The sequence below is a fragment of the Procambarus clarkii genome, chromosome 13, assembly GCF_040958095.1.
Source record: "Procambarus clarkii isolate CNS0578487 chromosome 13, FALCON_Pclarkii_2.0, whole genome shotgun sequence".
Classification (NCBI taxonomy): Eukaryota; Metazoa; Arthropoda; class Malacostraca; order Decapoda; family Cambaridae; genus Procambarus; species Procambarus clarkii.
This window is the reverse complement of record NC_091162.1, coordinates 17,488,808-17,516,622: the sequence shown is the minus strand read 5'-3', so window position 1 is coordinate 17,516,622 and position 27,815 is coordinate 17,488,808. Positions and strand designations below refer to the sequence as shown.

Sequence of the window (27,815 nt, the reverse complement as noted above, 5' to 3'; positions counted from 1 at the left end):
ACAAAAACACTGATCCAAGTATGCAGAATAACCACATATGAAAAATAGAAAATGCTTAACGCGTTTTCGGCTAATTCGCCTTCATCAGAGCAAAGTAGAATAATATATATATATATATATATATATATATATATATATATATATATATATATATATATATATGAGAACTAGAAACATCCCCTTTGGTGGAACATCCGAACGACTTGACAAGTTGGCGGCAGATGACAGGGTTTAAGGAGGGGTGGAGGGGAGGGGGGGGAGGGGAGGGAAGGCGAGAGGGGTGGGGTGGGGTTTGAGGAGGGGGGGGGGAGTGGGGCGTGAGGAGGAGGGGGGGAGGGGGAAGAAACATGAAAGACAGGTTGCCCACATTCCTGAGTCAGAGAGACTGAGCTGAAGGGCAGTAGTGCTAACTCCTCATGTATCTCGTGGATTATTCAATGGTCCACCACCACTAGGGAGCTGCGTATGGTGGACCTCGGGGTATATTGAGGGACCTGATCAACCCAGGCTGTGATTCATACGTCAGGCTGCGAGCAGCCGCGTCCAACAGCCTGTGTTGAGCAGTCCAGCAACGAGGAGGTCTGGTTGAGGACCGGGCCGCAGGGACGCTAAGCCCTGAAATCCTCGCAAGGTACGGTTCACATGTAATTCTAATTATCCTTTCTGTTTCTAAACATTCTGTGTGTGTGTGTGTGTGTGTGTGTGTGTGTGTGTGTGTGTGTGTGTGTGTGTGTGTGTGTGTGTGTGCGTGTGTGTGTGTGCATGTGTGTGTGTGTGTGTGTGTGTGTGTGTGTGTGTGTGTGTGTGTGTGTGTGTGTGTATGTGTGTGTGTGTGTGTGTGTGTTACTCTAATTGTACTTGCGAGAGATGAGTTTCGTCTCTAGGGTCCCGCCTCTCGACTGCCAATCTACCGGCTGTTGCAAGTTGCAAGTAGCACGGGCTATGGTAAGCCCGTAGTGGACTGACCTGGCACAGGAGCGGGGCAAGTAGCACGGGCTATGGTGAGCCCGTAGTGGACTGACTGGCACAGGAGCGGGTCAAGTAGCACGGGCTATGGTGAGCCCGTAGTGGACTGACCTGGCACAGGAGCGGGTCAAGTAGCATGGGCTATGGTGAGCCAGTAGTGGACTGACCTGGCACAGGAGAGGGTCAAGTAGCACGGGCTATGGTGAGCCAGTAGTGGCCTGACCGGGTACAGGAGCGGGTCAAGTAGCACGGGCTATGGTGAGCCCGTAGTGGCCTGACCGGGTACAGGAGCGGCGCTGTACTGGATGAGAGGGGGAGAGAAAGGAAAGAACTGACCAATAAATAAGGAAAGAGTGAGATGAGGCGCAGGTAAGACAAGAAGGTAATTTCTAGATGAAGGTAACAGTAAGGGGAAAGGTAAGAATAGGATGAGGATGAAAGGTATGTAACTTAGGTCAGGTCACGATACCAAGTACTGGAGTACACTACACAGTATCCAATGTTCTCCAGTAGCAAATCCAATCCAATCGTCAAAGACCTTTCCGGCGGCTGATGAAACTACTTGGTCCAGCATCATCTTCAGATGTCATCTCCAAGTGATCATCTGAAAGGCAGCACTTGAAAAATGGTCCACCACGAGTGAATATCGAGGAGTGGGATTGTAATGTTGAGGATATGGGGAGAGTGGTCCTGTTAATAGTCAGTCAAGTAGTCCTAGACGACGTAAACATTATATCATAGGATATCATTATTTTATACGAGATTTTTTAATTGTGAAGCAGCAGAGAAAATAATATATATTATAATTGTGTATGTGGTAATCATGTCTCCTTTAACTCTTCTGTCTTCCAGCGTCGGGGAATTTAATTCCTGAAGCTTTGCCTCTCAAGTCATGCCACTCAGCTCTGGGACTAGACTGGTGGCATATCTCTAAACTCTAACGTTGTTTTATGTTTGACTAGATGTTGATTCCATGCCGGAGCTGCATAATCCGTGATTGGGCTGACGTTAGTAGTATACAAGGTTCTGAATGACAAGCTTACACAATCTTCGAAAGGGAGTTCTTATGTTGGCCAACCTAGCATACGTCAATCATCTGGTGTACAGATTCCTGAGCTTCTCGAGCTCTGTTGTGTGTGTGTGTACTCACCTAATTGTGCTTGCGGGGGTTGAGCTCTGGCTCTTTGGTCCCGCCTCTCAACCGTCAATCAACTGGTGTACAGGTTACTGAGCCTACTGGGCTCTATCATATCTACACTTGAAACTGTGTATGGAGTCAGCCTCCACCACATCACTTCCTTGCTGTGTGTGTGTGTGTGTGTGTGTGTGTGTGTGTGTGTGTGTGTGTGTGTGTGTGTGTGTGTGTGTGTGTGTGTGCGTGTGTGTGTGTGTAAACAAACATGCCACGTGCCTGGGGTGTTGTGGCGTGGGGAGGAGGCATGCCAGAGTGGGCTAGGAGGTAAACATGCCTCCAGGCGTCGACTTGAGCAATAGTGGCGACCTTGCTCCGTCCTGGCCTACATACCCCGCCTATATTGCTCACATTCCACCTCCTCCGACACCTCACATTCCTGCCCACTCTGTCCTCATGGACCAATACATTCCTTCATGGTCATTTTGTCCCGATATGTAATGACAGAAATGGGGGATATCAATGATTATAATACCAATCTTCCTTATATTTCTAATGTTTTTTTCTCAACTTGAGAATGAAATTAACTCTCCAAAGTTCATTTTGCATGTATTATGGTCTGACGGTAAGAGATGACTCTTTGTCATCTGTTAGTACTGCGTTGACTCTTGTCAACATTCTCAAAGGCAGAGTAAAAGTGGACACGATTTGTAGCCTGGTGTTGTGTAGCTTGGTGTTGGCTGGGCTGTTGACGGTTGGCTGGGCTGTTGACGGTTGGCTGGGCTGTTGACGGTTGGCTGGGCTGTTGACGGTTGGCTGGGCTGTTGATAGTTGGCCGAGTTGTTGACGGTTGGCTGGACTGTTGACGGTTGGCTGGGCTGTTGATAGTTGGCCGAGTTGTTGACGGTTGGCTGGGCTGTTGATAGTTGGCCGAGTTGTTGACGGTTGGCTGGGCTGTTGACGGTTGGCTGGGCTGTTGACGGTTGGCTGGGCTGTTGACGGTTGGCTGGGCTGTTGATAGTTGGCCGAGTTGTTGACGGTTGGCTGGGCTGTTGACGGTTGGCTGGGCTGTTGACGGTTGGCTGGGCTGTTGACGGTTGGCTGGGCTGTTGACGGTTGGCTGGGCTGTTGACGGTTGGCTGGGCTGTTGATAGTTGGCCGAGTTGTTGACGGTTGGCTGGGCTGTTGATAGTTGGCCGAGTTGTTGACGGTTGGCTGGGCTGTTGACGGTTGGCTGGGCTGTTGACGGTTGGCTGGGCTGTTGATAGTTGGCCGAGTTGTTGACGGTTGGCTGGACTGTTGACGGTTGGCTGGGCTGTTGATAGTTGGCCGAGTTGTTGACGGTTGGCTGGGCTGTTGATAGTTGGCCGAGTTGTTGACGGTTGGCTGGGCTGTTGACGGTTGGCTGGGCTGTTGACGGTTGGCTGGGCTGTTGACGGTTGGCTGGGCTGTTGATAGTTGGCCGAGTTGTTGACGGTTGGCTGGGCTGTTGACGGTTGGCTGGGCTATTGACGGTTGGCTGGGTTGTTGACGGTTGGCTGGGTTGTTGACGGTTGGCTGGGCTATTGACGGTTGGCTGGGCTGTTGACGGTTGGCTGGGTTTTTGACGGTTGGCTGGGCTATTGACGGTTGGCTGGTTGTTGACGGTTGGCTGGGCTGTTGACGGTTGACTGGGTTGTTGACGGTTGGCTGGACTGTTGACGGTTGGCTGGACTGTTGACGGTTGGCTGGACTGTTGACGGTTGGCTGGACTGTTGACGGTTGGCTGGTTGTTGACGGTTGGCTGGTTGTTGACAGTTGGCTGGTTGTTGACAGTTGGCTGGGCTGTTGACGGTTGGCTGGTTGTTGACAGTTGGCTGGACTGTTGACAATTGACTAGTTGTTGACGGTTGGCTGGATTGTTGACGGTTGGCTGGACTGTTGACGGTTGGCTGGACTGTTGACGATTGGCTGGACTGTTGACGGTTGGCTGGACTGTTGACGATTGGCTGGGCTGTTGACGGTTGGCTGGTTGTTGACAGATGGCTGGGCTGTTGACAATTGACTAGTTGTTGACGGTTGGCTGGATTGTTGACGGTTGGCTGGATTGTTGACGGTTGGCTGGACTGTTGACGGTTGGCTGGGCTGTTGACGATTGGCTGGGCTGTTGACGGTTGGCTTGGCTGTTGACAGTTGGCTGGTTGTTGACAGTTGGCTGGTTGTTGACAGTTGGCTGGTTGTTGACAGTTGGCTGGTTGTTGACAGTTGGCTGGGCTTGTCTAATGAGCACTCCCTCACCCATATCCTATATTATGTTGTATCTGTTGATAATTTTAATGTTATGTGAGAGGATATCTCCTGTGTGTGAGTGTGAGTGTGAGTTTGAGTGTGTGAGTGTGTGTGTGTGTGTGTGTGTGTGTGTGTGTGTGTGTGTGTGTGTGTGTGTGTGTGTGTGTGTGTGTGTGTGTAGAGACTGCACGTTCCTTGATGCATGTTCACTCTCAGACGCCTTGGAAAAGAAATGTTGTTGTCTTGCCTATATATTGAGATCGGTGGAGCGAACAGTCCCCAAATGGGCTTGTGAAGGGACAGTTGTGTCGGGAGAGGTCTATGTTTCGGTTAGGAGTAATACTTTTTACTCCTTTACGGATTAGTTCTTTCTTTATTCTTTCTTCTTTTTTATGTTCACTGTGCATAGTTGATTTGTAATATAATTTTATTGGAGGTGTTGTGGTTTCTGTTCTTGGTTCAGGATTGTACCATCGGTAGCAACACGGAAATAAACATTGCTATAAGACGACACCTGGACCGATGGTACAATCCTGAACCAAGAACAGAAACCACAACACCTCCAATAAAATTATATTACAAATCAACTATGCACAGTGGACATAAAAAAGAAGAAAGAATAATGAAAGAAATAATCCATAAAGGCGTAAAGAGTATTACTCCTAACCAAAACATAGACCTGATCATATTATATAAAACTAAGAAGACTACCGAACTCCTTATCAAAAACAGCCCGAAGCCGACGGAGAACCCTCTACAGCAGTCAAGCGTTGTATACATGTACACTTGCCCCCACGAAGGATGTAACCTTCAATCTAAGTACATAGGTAATGACGTCGACCAAGCTGACGAGGCGTTTGAACATGGAATCACATGAGACAAGCCCATGACATCACCCTAACAAGAGAAATGCTGATTAAGAACACTTGCATAATAGACAAAACTCAGGATGTAAGAAGAAATTCTTACTTCTTGAAGCAATCCACATAAAAATAGAACAAGCTACCATAAATACTCTAATTACGGAACTGTTCACTCTACCCTCCATGAGAGTAAGAACAAGACCGGAACATAACGATGCCGACAATAGAAGACACTGATTCAACATGCCACGCCCACTACACTTGATTAATCTTTGTATGTGTTTCATACCCTATTTAGCCTTAATCTACTTTTTTTTTCTCCTTCATGCCTTATTCTATACCTATATGTATACCATTGTTCGATCCATTTGTCTACACCTGACCCCATTAAACAAATCCACAAGGGCCGTGACGAGGATTCGAACCTGCGTCTGAGAGCATCCCTGCAGACGCTGCCTTAATCAACTGTGCTACGACATGGTCAAAAGGAGTTGAAACCGAAGTTCTACTGAACTTACTGGATCCTGCAGCCTCTCCGAGGCACAAACCAGGGTTTTACACAACTCCCCCCTGCACTCGAGCTAACCTGACCCCCATTGTTCGATCCACTTGTATTCACCTGACCCACTAATATATATATAATGTCCTGTACTGTAGCATCTTTTTACATTTTTACGGGCTCACCATAGCCCGTGCTACATGGACACTTCGTCCTGAGTAGCTAAATCTTTAACAACAACTACTGTAGCATCATCATATTAGTTACATTAGCCCCTCAGTTACAGCCCCGCTCCTGTGCCAGGTAAGTCCACTATGGGCTCACCATAGCCCGTGCTACTTGCCCCGCTCCTGTGCCAGGTAAGTCCACTACGGGCTCACCATAGCCCGTGCTGCTTCGAACTTTTTGTTCCCGGTGGCTGAATCTTTAACAACAACACCTGTAACATCACTTGAGAATGAACCATGTAGGTTCGAAACGTTGTGTAAATTTTATAATAAGTGTAATATATTCTACAGTTACTTATTCCTTTTTCTTTACCGCGAACGAACATGACTTGCAGAACTCCTCTTCCAATTAAACCCAGATGCAGGAGCACTAATTAGAGGGATAGAAGCCCTAAACTAGAAAATAATCAATACAGAATATACAGTCATATTCAATGATACATTTAGTGTCTATAAATAGGATTGTCTGTCTGTATGTCTGCCTGACTTTTGTCTCTCTCTGTCCGAGGTTGGAAGATAAACGCTTTTGGGCTAACCTCGCCCAATGTTTAACACTAATTGCTGTTGGGTAAGTGACAAACATGGTCGGGTGACATAGTGCTAAGATAACCCCTTGATTAATTTTCTAATATATTAATTAAACTCGGAATTATTAAATGTTTATTTTTATATCTCTGATTTTTTCTTTCAATATTGTAAAACATTACACACTATTATCTGCAAAATTAAAAAATTCTAACTCATAAGGAAATGCCGGCTGCCTCATGGTAGGGGTGGACAACTTGGGGTAGGGAGATAATGTGTGGGGTCGAACCCCCTCCAACACCCACCCTGCCTGGGGTCGGGGGGCAGACTCCACCCCCTTCCAGACACCAACGGTCAACAGGGAGAGGGAACCTCGGACACATTAATTTATATAGTTTTGTGTACTCACCTATTTGTGCATGCGGGGGTTGAGCTTTGGCTCTTTGGTTCCACCTCTCAACCGTCAATCAACTGGTGTACAGATTCCTGAGCCTACTGGGCTCTATCATAGCTACATTTGAAACTGTGTATGGAGTCAGCCTCCACCACATCACTTCCTAATGCATTCCATCCGTTAACTACTCTGACACTGAAAAAGTTCTTTCTAACGTCTCTGTGGCTCATGCAGGTACTCAGTTTCCACCTGTGTCCCCTTGTTTGCGTCCCACCAGTGTTGAATAGTTTATCCTTGTATAGTCTGTCAATTAGCCTGAGGATTTTGTAGGTAGTGATCATGTCTCCCCTTACACTTGTCTTCCAGTGTCGTAAGGTGCATTTCCCGCAGCCTTTCCTTGTAACTCATGCCTCTTAGTTCTGGGACTAGTCTAGTGGCATACCTCTGACTTTTTTCCAGCTTCGTCTTGTGCTTGACAAGGTACGGGCTCCATGCTGGGGCCGCATACTCCAGGATTGGTCTTACATATGTGGTGTACAAGATTCTGAATGATTCCTTACACAGGTTCCTGAACGCTGTTCTGATGTTAGCCAGCCTCGCATATGCCGCAGACGTTATTCTTTTTATGTGGGCTTCAGGAGACAGGTTTGGTGTGATATCAACTCCTAGATCTTTCTCTCTGTCCGTTTCATTAAGTACTTCATCTCCCATTCTGCATCCTGTGCCTGGCATCCTGTTTCCACCGCCTGTTTCATTACTTTGCATTTACTCAGGTTGAACTTTAGCAGCCATTTGTTAGACCATTCATTCAGTCTGTCAGGTCATCTTGTAGCCTCCTATTATCATCCTCTGTTTCAATCCTCCTCATGATATTTGCATCATCAGCAAACATTGAGAGAAACGAGTCTATACTCTCTGGGAGATCATTTACATATATCAGAAACAGTACAGGATCAAGGACTAACCCCTGCGGGACTCCACTTGTGACTTTTGCCTTTTGTTTTCAGTACCCTTCCTCGAGTTTAATAACCCTTCTTCAACAGGATACTCAAACACCAGTACACTGTGGTCGCTCATTCCTACTGGGGCCTCAAAACCGATTTCCCTTATGTCAGAGTGAAGACTAGGTCGAGTCTCGCTGGTTCATCGTTTCCTCTCATCCCAGTGGGTTCCCTGACATGTTGGCTTAGAAAGTTCCTTGTTGCCACCTCCACTAGTTTGGTTTGGTATGGCTTCCACTAGTCAACAAGGTGGGCACCTTGGGCACCAGTGGTTGGGGAAGGTAGGGCATCCATTGGGTGGAAGATGGGGGTAGGTGCTTCTCTCACTGTGGCTGTTGAGCTGCTTGTGAAGGGTTCCCCGCTCCCCTCTGGGATTATAGGGCTCGGGGTTGTGGCTCCCGGTTTCCTTTCTCTCTCCCTGCGCTTCCTCCTCGCGACTGCTGCCCTCATTCTCTCATACTTTGTTATATTCCTTTGCAGGAATACTGTTTTGAACTTCTGTTCATTTGCTAGTCCGCTCTTTCTTGCTAACAAGTCCTCTTTTGTTCTCTCGCTCGTGAATACCACCTTTATCACTCGGTGTCTGTCCTTGTTGTACCGTCCAATCCTGAAAACCTTTTTAATATTTTGGTCAGTCGTCTCCATCTTTACCCCCTTTAAGGATCTCATTAACTTCATTTTTGTCCTTGTCTCTCCTTTCCACTGAACTGGTCCCTGTTTGCTCCCTAATGCCTACTATTAATGCTGCTTTTTATCGCTCTATCAGCTGGCTTGTACATCTTGCTGCTTCTTGAGAAGAAGCTGCTTCCATGGCAACTTTCCTAACTGCAGACCTAGCTTCAGGGCTCTTTTTTAAACAATTCTGCAAATGAGGGTTGTTACATATGTGTGGGCGTGTGTGTGTGTGTGTGATTATGTGTGTGCTCATGTGTGTACTCGCCTAGTTGTTCTTGCGGGGGTTGAGCTCTGGCTCTTTGGTCCCACCTCTCGACTGTCAATCAACTGGTGTACAAATTCCTGAGCCTACTGGGCTCTATCAAATCTACATTTAAAACTGTGTATGGAGTCAGGATCTACCACATCACTGCCTAATGCATTCCATCTCTTAACTACTCTGACATTGATAAAAGTTCTTTCTAACGTCCCTGTGGCACACTCAGTTTCCACCTTTGTTCCCTTGTTCGCATACCACCTGTGTTAAACAATTTATCTTTATCTACCCCTGTCAATACCTCTGAGAATTTTGTAGGTTAGTAATAATGTCTTCCCGAACTCTTCTGTCTTCCAGCGACGTGAGGTTCATTTCGCGCAGCCTTTCCTCGTAACTCATGCCTCTTAGTTCTGGGACTAACCTAGTGGCATACCTCTGAACTTTTTCCAGCTTCGTCTTGTACTTGACAAAGTACGGGTTCCATGCTGGGGCCGCATACTCCAAGATTGGTCTTACATATGTGGTATACAAGGTTCAGAAGGATTCATTACACAGGTTTCTGAAGGCAGTTCTGATGTTAGCCAGCCTTGCATACCCCGATGATGTTATTCTTTTGATGTGGGCTTCAGGAGACAGTTTTGGCGTGATATCAACTCCTAGATCTTTCTGCTGGCCTCCTGTTTCCACCTCTGTTACGGCCCTCTCGGGACGCAACGGGGTTCTTACTCTGATGTAGTTAGAGGAAGATATATATCCGGCCCCAAGCCAGTAGAGGCTATCAAGGGATGCGATCCGTGACGCAAGTAACTTAAAGGGAGTAGGGAAAGAAAGGTAAGAACTTAATATAATATAATATTCACCTTCACCGATTAAATATATATAATAAAAGAGTACACAAAGGGGAGGGGTATTAACACTTTACAAGGGGATCAACACTGTAGTCTACTGCTGGAGACTATGGATCCTCGAAGCTAGGTGCTGAGTCCGCGGTGCTTTCTTCGTGGCCTCAAGACGTGTCCTCTGAGAACGCCGAGTCTACCCTGGCCACAGGTCAGCCACAACACAGGTCCACTGGGGGCACCGTCGTGGAGGCCGTCAACCACACGTCCAGCAGGTCTGCTGGCAGGTACAGAGCCACCAAGGCTGGCACGGCCACTCCACGAACGATAAAAGGGGTATGCCCTAGACAGGAGTCTCGTGTGATATCACCAATCACCCTCCTGTCCTCAATACCCCAGTGGATTATCGTCTCCAACCGTCGGTCCCGGGTAAATCCTTCCACTGCCACTCCACAGGCAGGCTTAACACACCACAGTGTTCTTCCGGGGGGACGACGTCACGACAGCTGCAGCAAACTTCACTGTATGGAGACTGGTTGCCTCGGGTAGACTGACTTCACCTTCAACACAGTGGGCCCAGGTCGGCTCTGTAAGCAGACACGTCATTAATAACCGGGACACTAATACACCACACTCACAGGCTCAGATACAAACGCCCGACATATCCACTCCCTAGATGGCGCTGTCGTCGGAGCACCACCTCACCAGAGGTCAGGAGCGGCGGTGTTGAGCGCTGAACCAGACTGGAAACTGGTCCTCGAGGCCAGTACACGCTGTCCTCACTAGGTGTCGTCGTTCGTTTGGCGGGGGTTTCGGGAGCTGACCCACAGATGGCGTGTTTGTCACTGCTCCAGGCTCGGACGCTGGATCCGGATTCGTAACACCTCCCCACCAAAAAGAATTTGGTTTGGGGTTCTATAAAAAGAAACACAAACCAAATTAGTACGACGACACAACTCCAAATGGACACACATGCTTTATAATCTGGGATGTCGAGGCTGTCACGTCTACAGAACTGTCCTAATTGCCATTTCCTGCACAACGGGAGCTTGCAGATAGAAGGCAATGATCTGCCTGACGTAATCTTCCACGTCTCCCACATCTCCACTGCGATGTCAAGCAGGGGCATCATTTCACACCTCTCTAGTAAGGATCCGTGTAGACACGATCTGGGGTGACTCGACACTTCTCTGCGTCGAGGCACCGATGACGGCTGATCACAGACGGCATTTCTGGTACCGGTCCGCTGGTCCTTCAGGGAGACAGGAACCTGGAATACAGGGGTCTGATAATTCAGAGTGATAGCGACAATGGGCAAGTCAGTACTTACTATACACTCCTCTACTAGGTCCACACCTAGTTCCAACAGGGCTGCTTGCTCACCGAAGATGGCATTCGCTCTGCCCCCGTCAGGTCGACCAACGTTCCGTATAACGCTGTGTTGAGGCTCAGCAGTCACGCGGGGGGTGTCAACCTGTCGGAAACAGTCACTCACATTATCACATATCGTACCTCCTGTATCATCTATTACCTCCCAGGTCCCTTCTTCAACTGCAACAGTTGCAGTGCAAATCTCTAATCCCAGGGACCTCTTCTCGATGTTCACGGGAGCCATCATCCTTCGGGTCGTCCACTGATCCTTACTGAGAACACAGAGAGCACATAGGAGAACAAAACAAAATACCGATAGGAAACATTTGGTAAGTCGAGGGATAAGTTTCCTGAGCTTGTCATGTCCATAGCCGGCACCATCCACTAGCCTGGCTTGGACCAAAGAGGGCACTAGACCTTTAGAACATACCTCACATACCTCTGACGTCTGGGGAATCTCTGGCTGGTCCACTACACGCTGTAACTTGCCATACCGCAAGCACCCCTCAGCCTTCGCTCCAGACTCGTTGGTATCCGTGGGTGTCTGCACACGAGGCCTCTCTTCTAGCTCAGGTACCTCTGCCTTCTTAACCTCATGTTCCTTGTCGAGAGAATCAGGAGACACTGCTAGATAACTGTCGATCTGCGGGGGAGAGGACAAATTAGACATGTTCAAATCCGGGTCTGTCTTTACCTGGACATTACCATTGCCTGTTACCTCAGACCGTGCTGTTCTGGTAAACTCGTCCGCAACCTTGGGATGATTGGTGCTCCAATCGGTCACCAAGTCGTTGGCTAGTACCACGTCAATCCCAGCCACAGGGAGGGTATCGACTACTGCCAACGCACATGTGCCGCTGAAATAAGGCGAGTCGAGATGTACTGGCACTAAGGGGGCGATGTACTGCGTCCTTGGAAACCCAACCAGGATAACCTCTGGTCTCCCATCCACACTTACTCCCTCGGGTAACGAGCTCTTCACGATCAGGGACTGGGCTGCTCCACTATCTCTGAGCACTACAATTGATCTACCAGTATGATCACTCGTTACATACCCGGTTGAAGTGTGAGGGGCCAACAAACTTGGTCCTTCCTGCGTCGTCGTAGACTGGTTTCCTACTGGTGATGTAACACAGCTCACCAACATCACCTCCCTTCGTGCGCTGCCACCTCTTCTACCTCGACACCTAGCAGCTATGTGCCCTTTCTGCCCACAAGTCCAGCACACCATATTCCTCCTTGGACTACGGTGTTTCGGACTACTGGGACTTGTTCTTCGGGGGCTACTTGGGGGCGTCTTCTTAGCACTTTGTGGGACGGGTCTTTCTTCTTCGTCGTGAGGTCTGTCAAACCGGCGCTGGTAATTCCTTGGGACGTACTTAGCAGACGGCCTATGAGTCAGGATATACTCTTCAGCCATGGTGGCTGCTGCACTCAAGGTCTCCACCTGCTGCTCTTCTAAGTATGTCTTGAGGTCTCCAGACAAACAATCCTTGAAGTCCTCGAGCAGAATCAGCTGCTCGAGGTCTTCCTTGGTCTCCACCTTCCGAGAGGCGCACCATTCTTGAAAAAGTCGCTCCTTGATGGTGGCGAATTCGGTGAAAGTGTGCTCTGAGGTCTTCTTCAGGTTTCGGAACTTTTGCCTATATGCCTCAGGTACCAATTGGTACGCCATGAGCACCACTTTCTTCACCATATCGTAATCGCCGGAGTCGTCAAGGGATAACGTAGAGTAGGCAATTTGGGCCTTCCCAGTCAAGACTGACTGTATCATGATGGCCCAATTCTCCCTTGGCCACTCCAAAGAGGCAGCGACTTTCTCGAAGGCTGCAAAGAACTTCGAGACTTCCCTCTCATTGAATTTGGGGACCATTTTGATATTTCTTACCGGATCGAAACCGCTTACTCCAGTTTGTCTCTGTCCAGCGCCTAATCTTAATACTTCTAGTTCATGTTGTCTCTGTCTTTCTTCTCTCTCTCTTTCTCGTTCTTCTCTCTCTCTTCTCTCTTCTCTTTCTCGTTCTTCTCTTTCTCTTTTCTCTTCTCTTTCTCGTTCTTCTCTTCTTTCTTCTCTTTCTAATTCTAAACGCCTCATCGCCAATTCTTTTTCTTTCATCTCCATTTCTTTATCTTGTCTCTCTCGTTCCATTTCTAATTTCTTCCATTCTATCTCGCGATTGATCTCTAGGGCACGCATTTTGACTGTTAGGAAGCTGATATTAAGCTCACCTGCATCACTATCAACGTCGCTGCCCTTATCTTCCTTTTCCGTGGAAGCTATCTCCTCACCTTCCCTTGTACTAGGAGTCTCGCCTTCCTGTTTCTCTTCTGCCTTCAGGTGCCGGTGAACCTTGGACAAGATCTCCACACGGGAATCACTGGCACGGATCTTGATCTCCAGGTAGGCGCTCACTAGTACAAGCTCTGGTTTGCTCAGATACTTTAATCTGGCAAGACAGTCCACTCTATTCAGAAAAGCCTGAACATCGTCCAGATCATCGATGGTAGCTTTTTCTGCCATTGTCACAGATGGAATACTCCACTAGCACTTAACACACTGCATACACGTTAGCACTTAACACACCGAGCACTGTTCTACGCCAATATTGCACCAAACACTGCACTTGCCAATATTGCACGTAATCACTCCGGGCACCGCACTACCCAGTATTGCACTGAGTCCAAGCGAACACTTCGCTCTACAATATTGCACTAAATCACTGAGCACCGCACTAGTCAATATTGCACTTAATCGCTTAATCACAGCGAGCACCGCACTGCACAATATCGCACTTAGTCACTGAGCACCGCACAGGACGTATAACGTCACAATCGTCACACAGGGGGAATTATATACAGGGATTACGCCACTTCACCACCCCTGTCAAACATACTTAACAAGGGGACGGATCCTGCTGGGGATGCCAATTATGTTACGGCCCTCTCGGGACGCAACGGGGTTCTTACTCTGATGTAGTTAGAGGAAGATATATATCCGGCCCCAAGCCAGTAGAGGCTATCAAGGGATGCGATCCGTGACGCAAGTAACTTAAAGGGAGTAGGGAAAGAAAGGTAAGAACTTAATATAATATAATATTCACCTTCACCGATTAAATATATATAATAAAAGAGTACACAAAGGGGAGGGGTATTAACACTTTACAAGGGGATCAACACTGTAGTCTACTGCTGGAGACTATGGATCCTCGAAGCTAGGTGCTGAGTCCGCGGTGCTTTCTTCGTGGCCTCAAGACGTGTCCTCTGAGAACGCCGAGTCTACCCTGGCCACAGGTCAGCCACAACACAGGTCCACTGGGGGCACCGTCGTGGAGGCCGTCAACCACACGTCCAGCAGGTCTGCTGGCAGGTACAGAGCCACCAAGGCTGGCACGGCCACTCCACGAACGATAAAAGGGGTATGCCCTAGACAGGAGTCTCGTGTGATATCACCAATCACCCTCCTGTCCTCAATACCCCAGTGGATTATCGTCTCCAACCGTCGGTCCCGGGTAAATCCTTCCACTGCCACTCCACAGGCAGGCTTAACACACCACAGTGTTCTTCCGGGGGGACGACGTCACGACAGCTGCAGCAAACTTCACTGTATGGAGACTGGTTGCCTCGGGTAGACTGACTTCACCTTCAACACAGTGGGCCCAGGTCGGCTCTGTAAGCAGACACGTCATTAATAACCGGGACACTAATACACCACACTCACAGGCTCAGATACAAACGCCCGACATATCCACTCCCTAGATGGCGCTGTCGTCGGAGCACCACCTCACCAGAGGTCAGGAGCGGCGGTGTTGAGCGCTGAACCAGACTGGAAACTGGTCCTCGAGGCCAGTACACGCTGTCCTCACTAGGTGTCGTCGTTCGTTTGGCGGGGGTTTCGGGAGCTGACCCACAGATGGCGTGTTTGTCACTGCTCCAGGCTCGGACGCTGGATCCGGATTCGTAACAACCTCCTAGTTTCATTACCTTACATTTACTTGGGTTGAACTTTAGTAGCCACTTGTTGAACCATTCGTTCAGTTTGTCCAGGTCGTCTTGTAGCCTCATATTATCTTCCTCTGTCTTAATCCTCTTCATAATTTTTAAATCATCAGAAAACAATGAGAGGAACGAGTCTATTCCCTCTGGAAGATCATTTACATATAACAAAAACAGTATAAGTCCAAGGACTGAACCCTGCGGGACTCCACAGGTGACGTCTCGCCAGTCTGAGACCTCACCCCGCACAGTGACTCGCTGTCTTCTGTTGCTAAGTGTTATGACCCCAGGTAGCCTGAAAAACGAGTCTAACCCCTATGAGAGTTATTCGACTTACTAGACCCAATTGAGAGGTCAAAGGAAATGTAGATATGTGAATATGTATTACATACTTGGCAAATGTTAATGAATAGCTTAAAAGCATGAGCAGAGGATGAACATGTAAATAAGTGACATGACATGAGATGTTGAGATTTTGCTGACAAGGTGTGAGGCTCACTGTCTTGAGCTCACTTGAGCAGCAGAGGTCGTGCGAGGAGGTTGTACTGTGTTTGTGCTCCTGGCAGTAAAGGAGGAACTGCTAGTTGTGTGCTCCGTCAAGAAGAGAGAACCAGTCAGGCGTTTATGTGTGAAGCCTGAGGACGACATGAAGCGCTCAAGTCAGTACTAGAAGGAGCCTGGTGAGGCAGTCCTATAGCGATTTTGTGGACAACCGATGAGCGCCGTTGTCGAGGATCGGGAACTGAACGCCCCGCATCAGATAAATTCTGTGGCTTGTTTTGGGGAAGGAGTTCATGGAAGAACTTCGAGACCAGGGAAGAAGTTAATGGAAGGAACGTCGATGCTGAAGAAGTGAAGGCTGAACTCTGTGGTAGAGCAGAACCCCCATAGTGAGGAGTGGACCTCAAGCTGTGTGAAGGAGCAGTGAAGAAGACTTTCACGTGTCTGTGGGATCAGTGGTGAAGCATCACTGGTGTTTGATGAGAAAACTCATTGTGTAGCAGTTTAGGAGGACTGCAGAAGAACTTTGTTGACTACTGTGGAGAACCAAGAGGTATACATGGTAGTGAGCCTCTAAGGGGCAGAACAGAGGTTCATGGTGGTTATACATGATGTATAAGGGGAGTGCTTGAATGCTTATTGGCGTGTAAGGCGCAGTGGAAGGTGAGACATTGATTTCTGTTTGTGTTGGGAATATTTATGTAGATGTTTCTAGTGTTAGTCATAGGCTGAATTTTGTATATATTTTAGGGCTGATTGTACAATATTATTACGACGAGATGTAACCCCCACTTGGTGAAGGAGTAGTAAGTGGCGAGCCAAGAGTGGAGCAGCCACTTGAGATGGACGGTTGGTGAAGCCAGCATAGGATATTGGATTGTTACCAGGTTTTAGTAGCTTAGTGTTGTATGCTAATGTTTTATTCTTTTTATTTTGTGTACTGTATATGTTCTTTCGCTTATTAAATGTATATTGTTAACCGACTTTTGCTCTTGTTCTGGTGAGGCTTCCCAGAAAGCAGAAGAGAGAGAGAGAGAGAGAGAGAGAGAGGATCACAGCAGCAGACAGGGTGACAGAAAATACTAATTTACAAAAAGGGGGATTGAGGAGATCATTCCAAACAAGGAGAGAGTGGAGAGTCACGGCGGCTCAAGTAGGGTGTGTGCACAGGACAACGAGGCCAGTGTTGGAGCCGCACTCCTAGATATGTGACGCTGAACCCCTCTCCAAGATCAAGAGGCGTACAGGGTGATCAACCAAGAAAACTTCCAAGCACTGCAGAGTTCATTGTTGGTGGACCGGTGGTAGCGGGAGTGTGGCTGCCGGGGGTCGGTTGTCTGTTCCGACAGAGAGTGGTTGGGGGACGTTGTCCACCTGTACGGCAAGTAACAGTCTGGTGCAGCACCCAGAGCTCTCTTTGGAGGTTTAAGTTTCATAATTCCCCCCCCCCCCAGGTTAGGACATTAGGTACTCCCTTATCCAATGGGTTACCTTCTCTTTCACTCCTGATTGCATCTCCAACTTGTGCACTAGTTTTTTGTGTGGTACTGTGTCAAAGGCTTTCTGGCAATCCAAAAATATGCAGTCTGCCCACCCCTCTCTTTCTTGCCTGATTTTTGTTGCCTGGTCGTAGTAGTCAATTAATCCTGTGAGGCAGGACTTGCCATCCCTGAACCCATGTTGATGCTGTGTTACAAATTTCTTTCTCTCCAGATGTTTCACTTTCTTCGCACAATCTTCTCCATCAGCTTGCATGGTATGCAAGTTAGGGACACTGGCCTGTAGTTCACTGCCTCCTGTCTATCTCCCTTCTTGTACACTGGGATTATATTAGCCGTCTTCCAAATTTTTGGTAGTTCATCAGTTACCAGTGATTTGTTATATACCATGGAGAGTGGCAGGCACAGTGCTTCGGCTCCTTCCTTTAGTATCCATGGGAAGATTCTATCCGGTCCTATAGCCTTTGCCACATCCAACTCTAGCTAACGCTACCTTACCTGCCCACTGGTAATCATAAACTCCTCTACTGGTGCCTGGTTACCTATTCCCTTTCCTATCTCGAACTTCTTGCTCTACTGTAAAGACCTCCTGGAATTTCTTATTGAGTTCCTCACACACTTTTGTGTGTGTGTGTTTGTCTATTCACCTGTTCCTCAACTGTCAATCAACTATAACTACTATTTTTTTCACACACACACATACACACACACAGGGAGCCGGCCGGCCGAGTGGACAGCACGCTGGACACGTGATCCTGTGGTCCCTGGCTCGATCCCGGGCGCCGGCGAGAAACGATGGGCAGAGTTTCTTTCACCCTATGCCCCTGTTACCTAGCAGTAAATAGGGAGTTAGTCAGCTCTCACGGGCTGCTTCCTGGGGTGTGTGTGTGGGGTGTGGAAAGAAAATAGTAGTAGTAGAAACAGTTGATTGACAGTTGAGAGGCGGGCCGAAAGAGCAGAGCTCAACCCCCGCAAGCACAACTAGGTGAATACAACTAGGTGAATACACACCCTCATGAAACAGCCAGCCAGCTGTCTAACTCCCAGGTACCTATTTACTGCTAGGTGAACAGTGGCACCAAGGGTGAAAGAAACTCTGCCCATTTGTTTCCCCTTGAGACTACGACACCAAAGCGCTGTCCACTCAGCCGTCAGGCCCATTAGTACTCACCTATTTGTGCTTGCGGGGGTTGAGCTTTGGCTCTTTGGTCCCGCCTCTCAACCGTCAATCAACAGGTGTCCACGTTCCTGAGCCTACTGGGCTCTATCATATCTACACTTGAAACTGTGTATGGAGTCAGCCTCCACCACATCACTGCCTAATGCATTCCACCTGTTAACTACTCATGTGTGTGTGTGTGTGTGTGTCTGTGTGTGTGTGTGTGTGTGTGTGTGTGTGTGTGTGTGTGTGTGTGTGTGTGTGTGTGTGTGTGTCTGTGTGTGTGTGTGTGTGTGTCTGTGTGTGTGTGTGTGTGTGTCTGTGTGTGTGTGTGTGTGTGTGTGTCTGTGTGTGTGTGTGTGAGAGAGAGAGAATCTTTGATTTTATTCAGTGTAGACAGGACTGAAGATTACTTTTAACTGTTCTTAATATTTCTTTAACAGGAAAAATTGGAAAATAGTGAGTAATCCAGAGGAAGAGTAATCCAGGGCAAGAGTAATCCAGGGCAAGAGTAATCCAGGGCAAGAGTAATCCAGGGCAAGAGTAATCCAGGGCAAGATTAATCCACAGTAGGATGATTAATCCGGAACAATAATATTCAAAGATCAGAAGCACCCACACCGGAGCCACTTGGCATGTCCGTATAAGTGAACAATTACTATGTGTCGCCTACAATTATGTGACTATATATTGGTTAACTGAACAGTCCGGATGACTGAAGATTATGCAAACGAAACATGTTCGGATAACTGGTCTTCATAATCGAAATAAATACGGATAACGGAAGATTGCATAATTGGAACATGCCGGATACGTGATAATATAGCGAAAAATTTCCGGATAAGTTTTAACTTCGATCTAAAGGGAAGTGCGGATTAAAAAAAAAAAGATTTATAAAGTTTTAAATTACAATTTTGTGCAAGAATAGAAATGATAGAGATAGGCTGCTGTTCTGATTTTTAATTTGCGGAATGTGGATGAGAGAAGAGCCGGAATTCGGATGAACGAGAGTTCCGGATAACTGAATAAGGTAGACAATCGAACTTAAAATATTTTCAGTTCATTGACATGAGTGGAGTGATGTTTAATGGCAGAATTTGAATGAAATAAAACAGGAATCCGGATTAAAAAAAAGACATCTGAATAAAAGACGAATCCGGTTGATCAGATTGTTCGCATTAACCGATAAGTCTTGGTAAACAAACTGTCCGGATAATCGAGACATAGGCGTAAACAGAACGCGTCCAGACAATCGGAAAAATCCGGATAAGTTATATCTCAAGAAGCCGAACAATGTCAGATAAGATGCAGCGGACATTGGCCTTAATTAAACCGGATGCTATCGATGAGTCGCCGGATATCGAGAAGATTATTTTAGAAGAAGGCTTCACCGTGGTGGACGTAAGACTTGATTGTTTGTTTGTTTTTTGTTGCTTGTTTCTTTTTGCCTGTTACTTACTTGTGTGCTTGTTTGGCCCTTGATTTCACAGTCCGTTAACTGAACCTTATGAACCAGGCTTCACTATTTATTCTGCTCCTGCTCCAGGCTTCACTATCTGCTCCATTTCGTGTGCCCAAAATGGCATTTTGGGCACACGAAATCTGCTATTGTAAATGTTGAGGAAATAATCATAATTGAATTTGTCGTTGTCGATACAATAAATAAATATTTTGAACGTTTTCTGTGATATCTTAAATATTCTCAGTTTTATACTTAAAGTTTGGAAAATAAAGTATATGATTTTTTTTTAATATTACGTGTAAAATATACCAAAAAATTGATATATCTAATGTTTAAGCTTGAAAATACTTTGGGTATTATATATATTTATATATATTGGCTACTAGGGCCTATTATCTCTTATATATAAGGGACGGGAGGTATAATCACCTGGCCCCCTGTGATTATACCTCCGCCCCCCCCCCTGTGACCCTTGTTGACCTGACCTCTCTTTCAGAGGCGGCGAGTTCGACTAACGAGGTCAGAGGCCGAGGAGTTCTACGCTGAGCACCGGGGCAAGTCCTTCTTTAACGGCCTGGTTGAGTACATGACCTCAGGAGAGGTCCTCGCGTTAATTCTGGCAGGTAGGGGTCAAAGATCAGATGGTGGGTCAGGTCACACCTTGGTCAGCGAGGTCACACTGTATAGGTATAGGCTTCATGGGGGTCTTTCAAAACTGAAAATAACTATATATGTATACTATAAGATGAACTTTTTGTAAAGGGAGGGGGGGTATCCGGCTGCGTCCGGGTCTCTCTTTTCCCCCCTTCCCTAAACACCCTCCCGCCCTCTCTCTCTCTCTCTCTCTCTCTCTCTCTCTCTCTCTCTCTCTCTCTCTCTCTCTCTCTCTCTCTCCCAGTCTCCTCTTATCATATATCTTTCCTTATGTCCTCTCTCTTCTCCCTTGCAACTGACGTCTCCCTCCATCCTTCCCCTCTGTTCAACCATCCCTCTCCTATTCCTTGTGTCCATGTCTCTATTGTGGTCTGTCTGTATTTTTCTGTCTGGCATCCTGTCTCTGTCCTATTCGGTTTGGTCGCTCTACAGACCCTCCTCTGTCTTATTCTCTGTCTGTCTCTTGTCTTTCTGGTTTCTGTCTCTCTCTGTCACTCTCTCTGTCTCTCTCTCTCTCTCTCTATCTCTCTCTCTCTCTCTCTCTCTCTCTCTCTCTCTCTCTCTCTCTCTCTCTCTCTCTCTCTCTCTCTCTCTCTCTCTCTCTCCCCTCTCTCTCAAAAATAATATGATAGTTACCTATTGGCATGTGGGTGGTTGGTCAGTTGGAGGAGAATAGCAGAGTGAAATATTAACAAAAATAATAGTTTCTCGTTGGCTTTCAAGAGGACGGAGGCTCAGTTTGATGAGTCAGCTAAAACTTTTGCTCATAAAGAGGGAATTGATTACCATCTTGGACTGCCTTACGGGAATATTCCAGGAACATCAACAAAATCTTATGGACTTGAGGCAAATTGAAATTCACACCAGTTGCTCCATCTATCATCATTCTATTATGCAGGAAGACCCGCACGTCTATGGGTCACCCAATAAGGTCAGCAGACTTCTAGATGTTACCACTGCTAGGCTTAGGCTCGGCTACAAGTACCTATGGGAGTTTGTAACATCTGCTGATGTAGATTTTACTAAATGTAAACTCTGTCAGCAGAACTATTCGCATACTGTGTGTCATTATATACTGGAATGTGAACAAAATCGCGGAATTCAGAGATAACACCATCAATTGTGTCCAAGAAATGTGTAAGTACTTCATTCATAATGATGTGCTGCCCAGGAATCTTAGTGAAGTATCCAAAATTTGCTGACTGTAGGTGCAGCCTGTAACATGACTGTAAAGCTGCCGCCCAGTTGGGTGGGTGTGGAGCACATGACTGTAAAGCTGCCGCCCAGTTGGGTGGGTGTGGAGCACATGACTGTAAAGCTGCCGCCCAGTTGGGTGGGTGTGGAGCACATGACTGTAAAGCTGCCGCCCAGTTGGGTGGGTGTGGAGCACATGACTGTAAAGCTGCCGCCCAGTTGGGTGGGTGTGGAGCAAGACTAGTAACTGTGTGACTCACCATAGATGTAAAGTGCCTTGTATAGTGACTGTTGTGAGCCTCTTGTTGATTACTTGTGATATAAAAAAAAAATATTGATATCTATATGTATTTGTGTAAATGATTGTATATATTTATACATGTATATATATATATATAACATTAATAATTGTGTAACTAGCTACAACAAGATTCCCACTTGCTTACCTAAACGAACTATGGGGTTCAGTTCCTGAACCCATTACGTGCCTCTACCACCCTCCCCCCCCCCCCCAAACCCACATCACGGGTATGGGGTGCATAAAAAATTGAATTTTAGCCTCAGTTTTAATTCACGTTTTTTTTTTAAATGTTATTTTTAATGCTTGGAACTAACAGTTGTTCCTGTTGTTGGTTGTGGCAGGAGATGATGCCGTGACCCACTGGCGGAGGGTCCTGGGCCCCACACAGGTCTCCAGGGCCCGCCACGAGGCCCCTGACAGCATCAGGGCCAGGTTCGGGGACCTCAATGACGACTCCCACAACGCAGCCCACGGCTCAGACTCCTCCTCCTCGGCGCAGAGGGAGATCAGGTTCTTCTTTCCTGATTGTGAGTATGGGGGGGGGGGGGTGGCAGGGAGGGGGGTCAGGGAGGGGGTGGCAATTGGGGGGTGGGCGGGGGGTACGGAAAAAGATTATATCCTTCTTTCACTCATCTCTCCTATCTTCTCTCTTTATTCTACTCCCTCCCAATTTCTCTCTCACACTTCATATTTCCTGGTTCTCTCCTCTCCCCTCTCCCTCTCCTAGTCGTCCCTTCTTCTTCTCCTCCCCTCCTCTCTCTCTCCCTTTCCCGTTTCATACCCGCTTTCATCTCCTTTCCCCCCCTTCCTCTTTTCTTTATCTTCTTCCTCCTTTCTTACCTGGCATCAATGGGAGGACCTCTCTCTCTTTTTGTCTCTGTCTCTCTTTGTCTCTTTTTTTTATCTTTCTCTCCCTCTTTCTGTCTCTTTCTCTGTCTCTGTCTCTCTGTCTCTCTGTCTCTGTCTCTCTCTCTCTCTCTCTCTCTCTCTCTCTCTCTCTCTCTCTCTCTCTGTCTCTCTGTCTCTCTGTCTCCCTCTCTCTCTCCCCCTCTCTCTCTCCCTCTCTCTCTCTCTGTCTCTCTCTCTCTCTCTCTCTCTCTCTCTCTCTCTCTCTCTCTCTCTCTCTCTCTCTCTGTCTCTCTGTCTCTCTGTCTCTCTGTCTCCCTCTCTCTCTCCCCCTCTCTCTCTCCCTCTCTCTCTCTCTCTCTCTCTCTCTCTCTCTCTCTCTCTCTCTCTCTCTCTCTCTCTCTCTCTCGCTCTCTCTCTCATTTTACGTAAATCAAAAATCATTAATTCAGTTAGCCCTTAAAATGACTTGATCCAATGTGTAATAACACCTCAGTATTTAATAACTGCCAACATTTCTAAGAGTCATTCCTATACGCATTATTGGTGAGGTGGGTTCCAGGCGCGGGCTGCATACTCCAGAATATGTCTCGCGTACGTCGATTACAGTGCTGTGGATCCCTGAGTCCCCAGGTTCCTAAATGTGTCTGGTGCTAGACTTAGGGTAATGTTAGTCTCTGGTGCTTTGGTGAATCACGTGTGTGGATGTTTGTGGGCCAGGTGTGTGTTGCCATGGCCCAGGTGTGTGTGTGTGACCTTGGATCAGGTGTGTGTGTGTGTGTAGCCCTGAGGAACACATTGACCGACAAGGCCAGGTATGCCATCCATCAGACCTTGTACGGAATGAATCATTTACCAACACATTGAGCTGTTTCAATATACTTCTCATTACCTCTAATGGAATTAATAAAAAAATCTTGGTACGGTATTTGTGTATCTAATTTAGCGGGTTAGGCGTAAACGTTTTGTATATGTATATATATATTTATGAATACATGGATGAATGAATTTAAACATATTATGATGCTGTTGTCGTACCGTAAAGGCGAAGGGACTGCCGGGTAAACAAACCAACTCGGTTGCCAGGCGCAGAATAAATGAATAAATAATTAAGTTTGAGATTACACAACGTTCGCGCTCATGTACTGCTTGACGGGTGTGTACACACACACACACACACACACACACACACACACACACACACACACACACACACACACACACACACACACACACACACACACACGTTGGAAGACAGAAGAGTTAGGGGGGACATGATCACCACATTCAAGATTCTCAAGGGAATTGAAAGGGTAGATAAAGACAGGCTATTTAACACACGGGGCACACGCACTTGGGGACACAGGTGGAAACTGAGTGCCCAAATCAGCCACAGAGATGTTAGAAGGAACTTTTTTAGTGTCAGAGTGGTTGACAAATGGAATGCATTAGGCAGTGATGTGGTGGAGGCTGACTCCATACACAGTTTCAAGTGTAGATATGATAGAGCCCAATAGACTCAGGAATCTGTACACCTGTTGATTGACGGTTGAGAGGCGGGACCAAAGAGCCAGAGCTCAACCCCCGCAAACACAACTAGGCGAGTACAACTAGGTGAGCACACACACACACACACACACACACACCAAGGGGCTAAGTATGTGTGTATGGAGGTGTATTAGTGTCATGCACCCCGTGTGGTGTGGCAGGTGTGGCACCGCTGCCTGGCACTCCCTGGCGTGTCACGTGTCCATATTTACATACATGAATAATGTGTGCGTGTGTGTGTGTACTCGCCTATTTGTGCCTGTCGTGTCGACCCTTAGGTCTTGAACCCCGCCTTTCGTAACACCGCTTGTCTAATACACTGACTCCCCCACCTGCTTTCCTCTATCATATCTTCTACGTCTTTTTCTCAGACACACACACACACATACACACACACACACACACACACACACACATACACACACACACACACATACACACACATACACACACACACACACACACACACACACACACACACACACACACATACACACACACACACACACACACATTCACACACATACACACACATACACACACACACACACACACACACACACACACACACACACACGGTCGAGCCTTAGCACCCTGGCCCCGCCCCCCCTCTCCCAGCAACCTTAACTACCCTTGATTCGTGGCATAATTTCTGTTGATGTTACCTAATTACCTCTACGACCATACCACCTCAAATAGCCAATAGTATAATTAATTATTTACCAAATGACAGCTAAGTACTCTTAATAGTGCTGACATCACCTGAGCTTTGGATAAAGCACAAGAGATTAAGATCCTAGATGAGCTGGGCGAGCAGAGGTGTTAAGCTCAGACTTATTAAGGGAACTGAAGTCTGTCGTACTAGAAGGACGACCTCTTCAAGGTGGAGAGTGAGGAGCTCCGCACTGCTCCGTCGCTCCAAAGACGCTGTTGAATGACCTAATGGAATCTTTTTTTTTATCGTTTCATTGACCTTACATTACCAGTCGTGACCCTGGAGCGTGACCTCTCTCGGTGCAGTGACCCTGGAGCGTGACCTCTCTCGGTGCAGTGACCCTGGAGCGTGACCTCTCTCGGTGCAGTGACCCTGGAGCGTGACCTCTCTCGGTGCAGTGACCCTGGAGCGTGACCTCTCTCTCGGTGCAGTGACCCTGGAGCGTGACCTCTCTCGGTGCAGTGACCCTGGAGCGTGACCTCTCTCGGTGCAGTGACCCTGGAGCGTGACCTCTCTCGGTGCAGTGACCCTGGAGCGTGACCTCTCTCGGTGCAGTGACCCTGGAGCGTGACCTCTCTCGGTGCAGTGACCCTGGAGCGTGACCTCTCTCGGTGCAGTGACCCTGGAGCGTGACCTCTCTCGGTGCAGTGACCCTGGAGCGTGACCTCTCTCGGTGCAGTGACCCTGGAGCGTGACCTCTCTCGGTGCAGTGACCCTGGAGCGTGACCTCTCTCGGTGCAGTGACCCTGGAGCGTGACCTCTCTCTCGGTGCAGTGAGGCTGGAGCGTGACCTCTCTCGGTGCAGTGAGGCTGGAGCGTGACCTAACCTGACCTCTCTCTCGTTACAGTGAACCAGGAGCCCGTGTTGACAGGGGAGGGCGCCAAGGAGTACCTCAGCCACGCTGTGTCCCCGACCCTGGTCCGTGCTCTGACTGAACTGTGCAAGGTGAGCACTCTATATATTTGGTCACTTGCACAGCTGGCCACTCAGAGAACTGGTCCTGACTGGCCACTCAGAGAACTGGTCTTGACTGGCCACTCAGAGAACTGGCCACTCGGAGAACTGGCCCTGACTGGCCACTCAGAGAACTGGTCCTGACTGGCCACTCAGAGAACTGGTCCTGACTGGCCACTCAGAGAACTGGCCACTCGGAGAACTGGCCCTGACTGGCCACCCCGAGAACTGGTTCTGACTGGCCACTCAGAGAACTGGTCCTGACTGGCCACTCAGAGAACTGGCCCTGACTGGCCACCCAGAGAACTGGTTCTGACTGGCCACTCAGAGAACTGGTCCTGACTGGCCACTCAGAGAACTGGTCCTGACTGGCCACTCAGAGAACTGGCGCTGACTGGCCACCCAGAGAACTGGTCCTGACTGGCCACCCAGAGAACTGGCCCTGACTGGCCACTCAGAGAACTGGCACTGACTGGCCACCCAGAGAACTGGTCCTGACTGGCCACTCAGAGAACTGGTCCTGACTGGCCACTCAGAGAACTGGTCCTGACTGGCCACTCAGAGAACTGGTCCTGACTGGCCACTCAGAGAACTGGCACTGACTGGCCACTCAGAGAACTGGCACTGACTGGCCACTCAGAGAACTGGTCCTGACTGGCCACTCAGAGAACTGGTCCTGACTGGCCACTCAGAGAACTGGCCACTCGGAGAACTGGCCCTGACTGGCCACCCAGAGAACTGGTTCTGACTGGCCACTCAGAGAACTGGTCCTGACTGGCCACTCAGAGAACTGGTCCTGACTGGCCACTCAGAGAACTGGTCCTGACTGGCCACTCAGAGAACTGGTCCTGACTGGCCACCCAGAGAACTGGTCCTGACTGGCCACTCAGAGAACTGGTCCTGACTGGCCACCCAGAGAACTGGTCCTGACTGGCCACTCAGAGAACTGGTCCTGACTGGCCACCCAGAGAACTGGCCCTAACTGGCCACTCAGAGAACTGGTCCTGACTGGCCACCCAGAGAACTGGTCCTGACTGGCCACTCAGAGAACTGGCCCTAAGCTGGCCACTCAGAGAACTGGTTCTGACTGGCCACTCAGAGAACTGGCCCTGACTGGCCACCCAGAGAACTGGCCCTAACTGGCCACTCAGAGAACTGGTTCTGACTGGCCACTCAGAGAACTGGCCCTGACTGGCCACCCAGAGAACTGGCCCTAACTGGCCACTCAGAGAACTGGTCCTGACTGGCCACTCAGAGAACTGGTCCTGACTGGCCACTCAGAGAACTGGCACTGACTGGCCACTCAGAGAACTGGCCCTGACTGGCCACTCAGAGAACTGGCACTGACTGGCCACTCACTGAACGTTGCCTGACTTCAATCCATCAGGAGATACGATCAGTTCATGTATATCAACTTCAAGTCATCAATTTGTATCACTTGTTATCAATTACCATCTATCAAGTCTAATTTGACATCAACTTTCTATCTATTTTTGTTATGACTATCGGCCCGTAACCAAACGGTTTTCTCATCGGCTTCAGTTGATCGTCAACTGTTTGTAGCACAGTGGTCTTCGTCCTCCTTGAATCTATTTGACGAGGATAGAAACTCTCCGGGAACCTTTCGTTCCCCTCTGATGCCTCTGTTCACCTCGCAGTACAGGGTTAATACACCCGTCCTCGACCTTTCTCCACGATGCTCAACTCTCCGGTTACCTATTTACTGCTAAGTGAACAGACGCATCAGGTGAAGGGGGAAAATGTATCCAACTATTTCAAATTCTCCCCCGGGGATCGAGCTCGGGATCCTTAATCGCGAGTCGAGGACGTAGACCACTGTGCCAACAGAGACAGTTTATACGCTACTGTCAATTTTCTTCTCGTTTGACAGGTACGCCCAGAGGACCCAATTGTGTGGTTGGCGGACTGGCTGTTAGTCAACAACCCCAACAAGCCGCAGGCAGACAACTGA

The 27,815-nt window shown here is 48.2% G+C and overlaps 2 protein-coding genes across 7 annotated transcripts in view; one reads left to right on the top strand and one right to left on the bottom strand.

Annotated features, from left to right (window-relative positions):
- Positions 1-27,815, top strand: part of LOC123750357 (nucleoside diphosphate kinase homolog 5) — a 49,425-nt gene that overhangs the window by 18,930 nt on the left and 2,680 nt on the right. For all 6 annotated transcript variants that reach the window (XR_011228379.1, XR_011228378.1, XR_011228381.1 and 3 more), the window contains exons 2-6: positions 18,612-19,569; positions 20,127-20,253; positions 22,121-22,306; positions 25,737-25,834; positions 27,735-27,815. The exon at positions 27,735-27,815 is cut by the window's right edge. Coding sequence is in view for 2 of the 6 variants with exons in the window: in XM_069323742.1 (XP_069179843.1) it covers positions 19,462-19,569; positions 20,127-20,253; positions 22,121-22,306; positions 25,737-25,834; positions 27,735-27,815 (600 nt within the window). In the remaining 4 variants the exon portion in view is untranslated. The remainder of the gene's footprint in view (positions 1-18,611; positions 19,570-20,126; positions 20,254-22,120; positions 22,307-25,736; positions 25,835-27,734) is intronic.
- On the bottom strand, positions 2,742-8,520 carry LOC138364366 (mucin-2-like). Its single transcript, XM_069323978.1, has 2 exons — positions 8,336-8,520; positions 2,742-4,128 (listed from the first exon to the last, which is right to left on the bottom strand). The coding sequence occupies exons 1-2, from the start codon at positions 8,518-8,520 to the stop codon at positions 2,742-2,744; spliced, it is 1,572 nt and encodes a 523-aa protein (XP_069180079.1).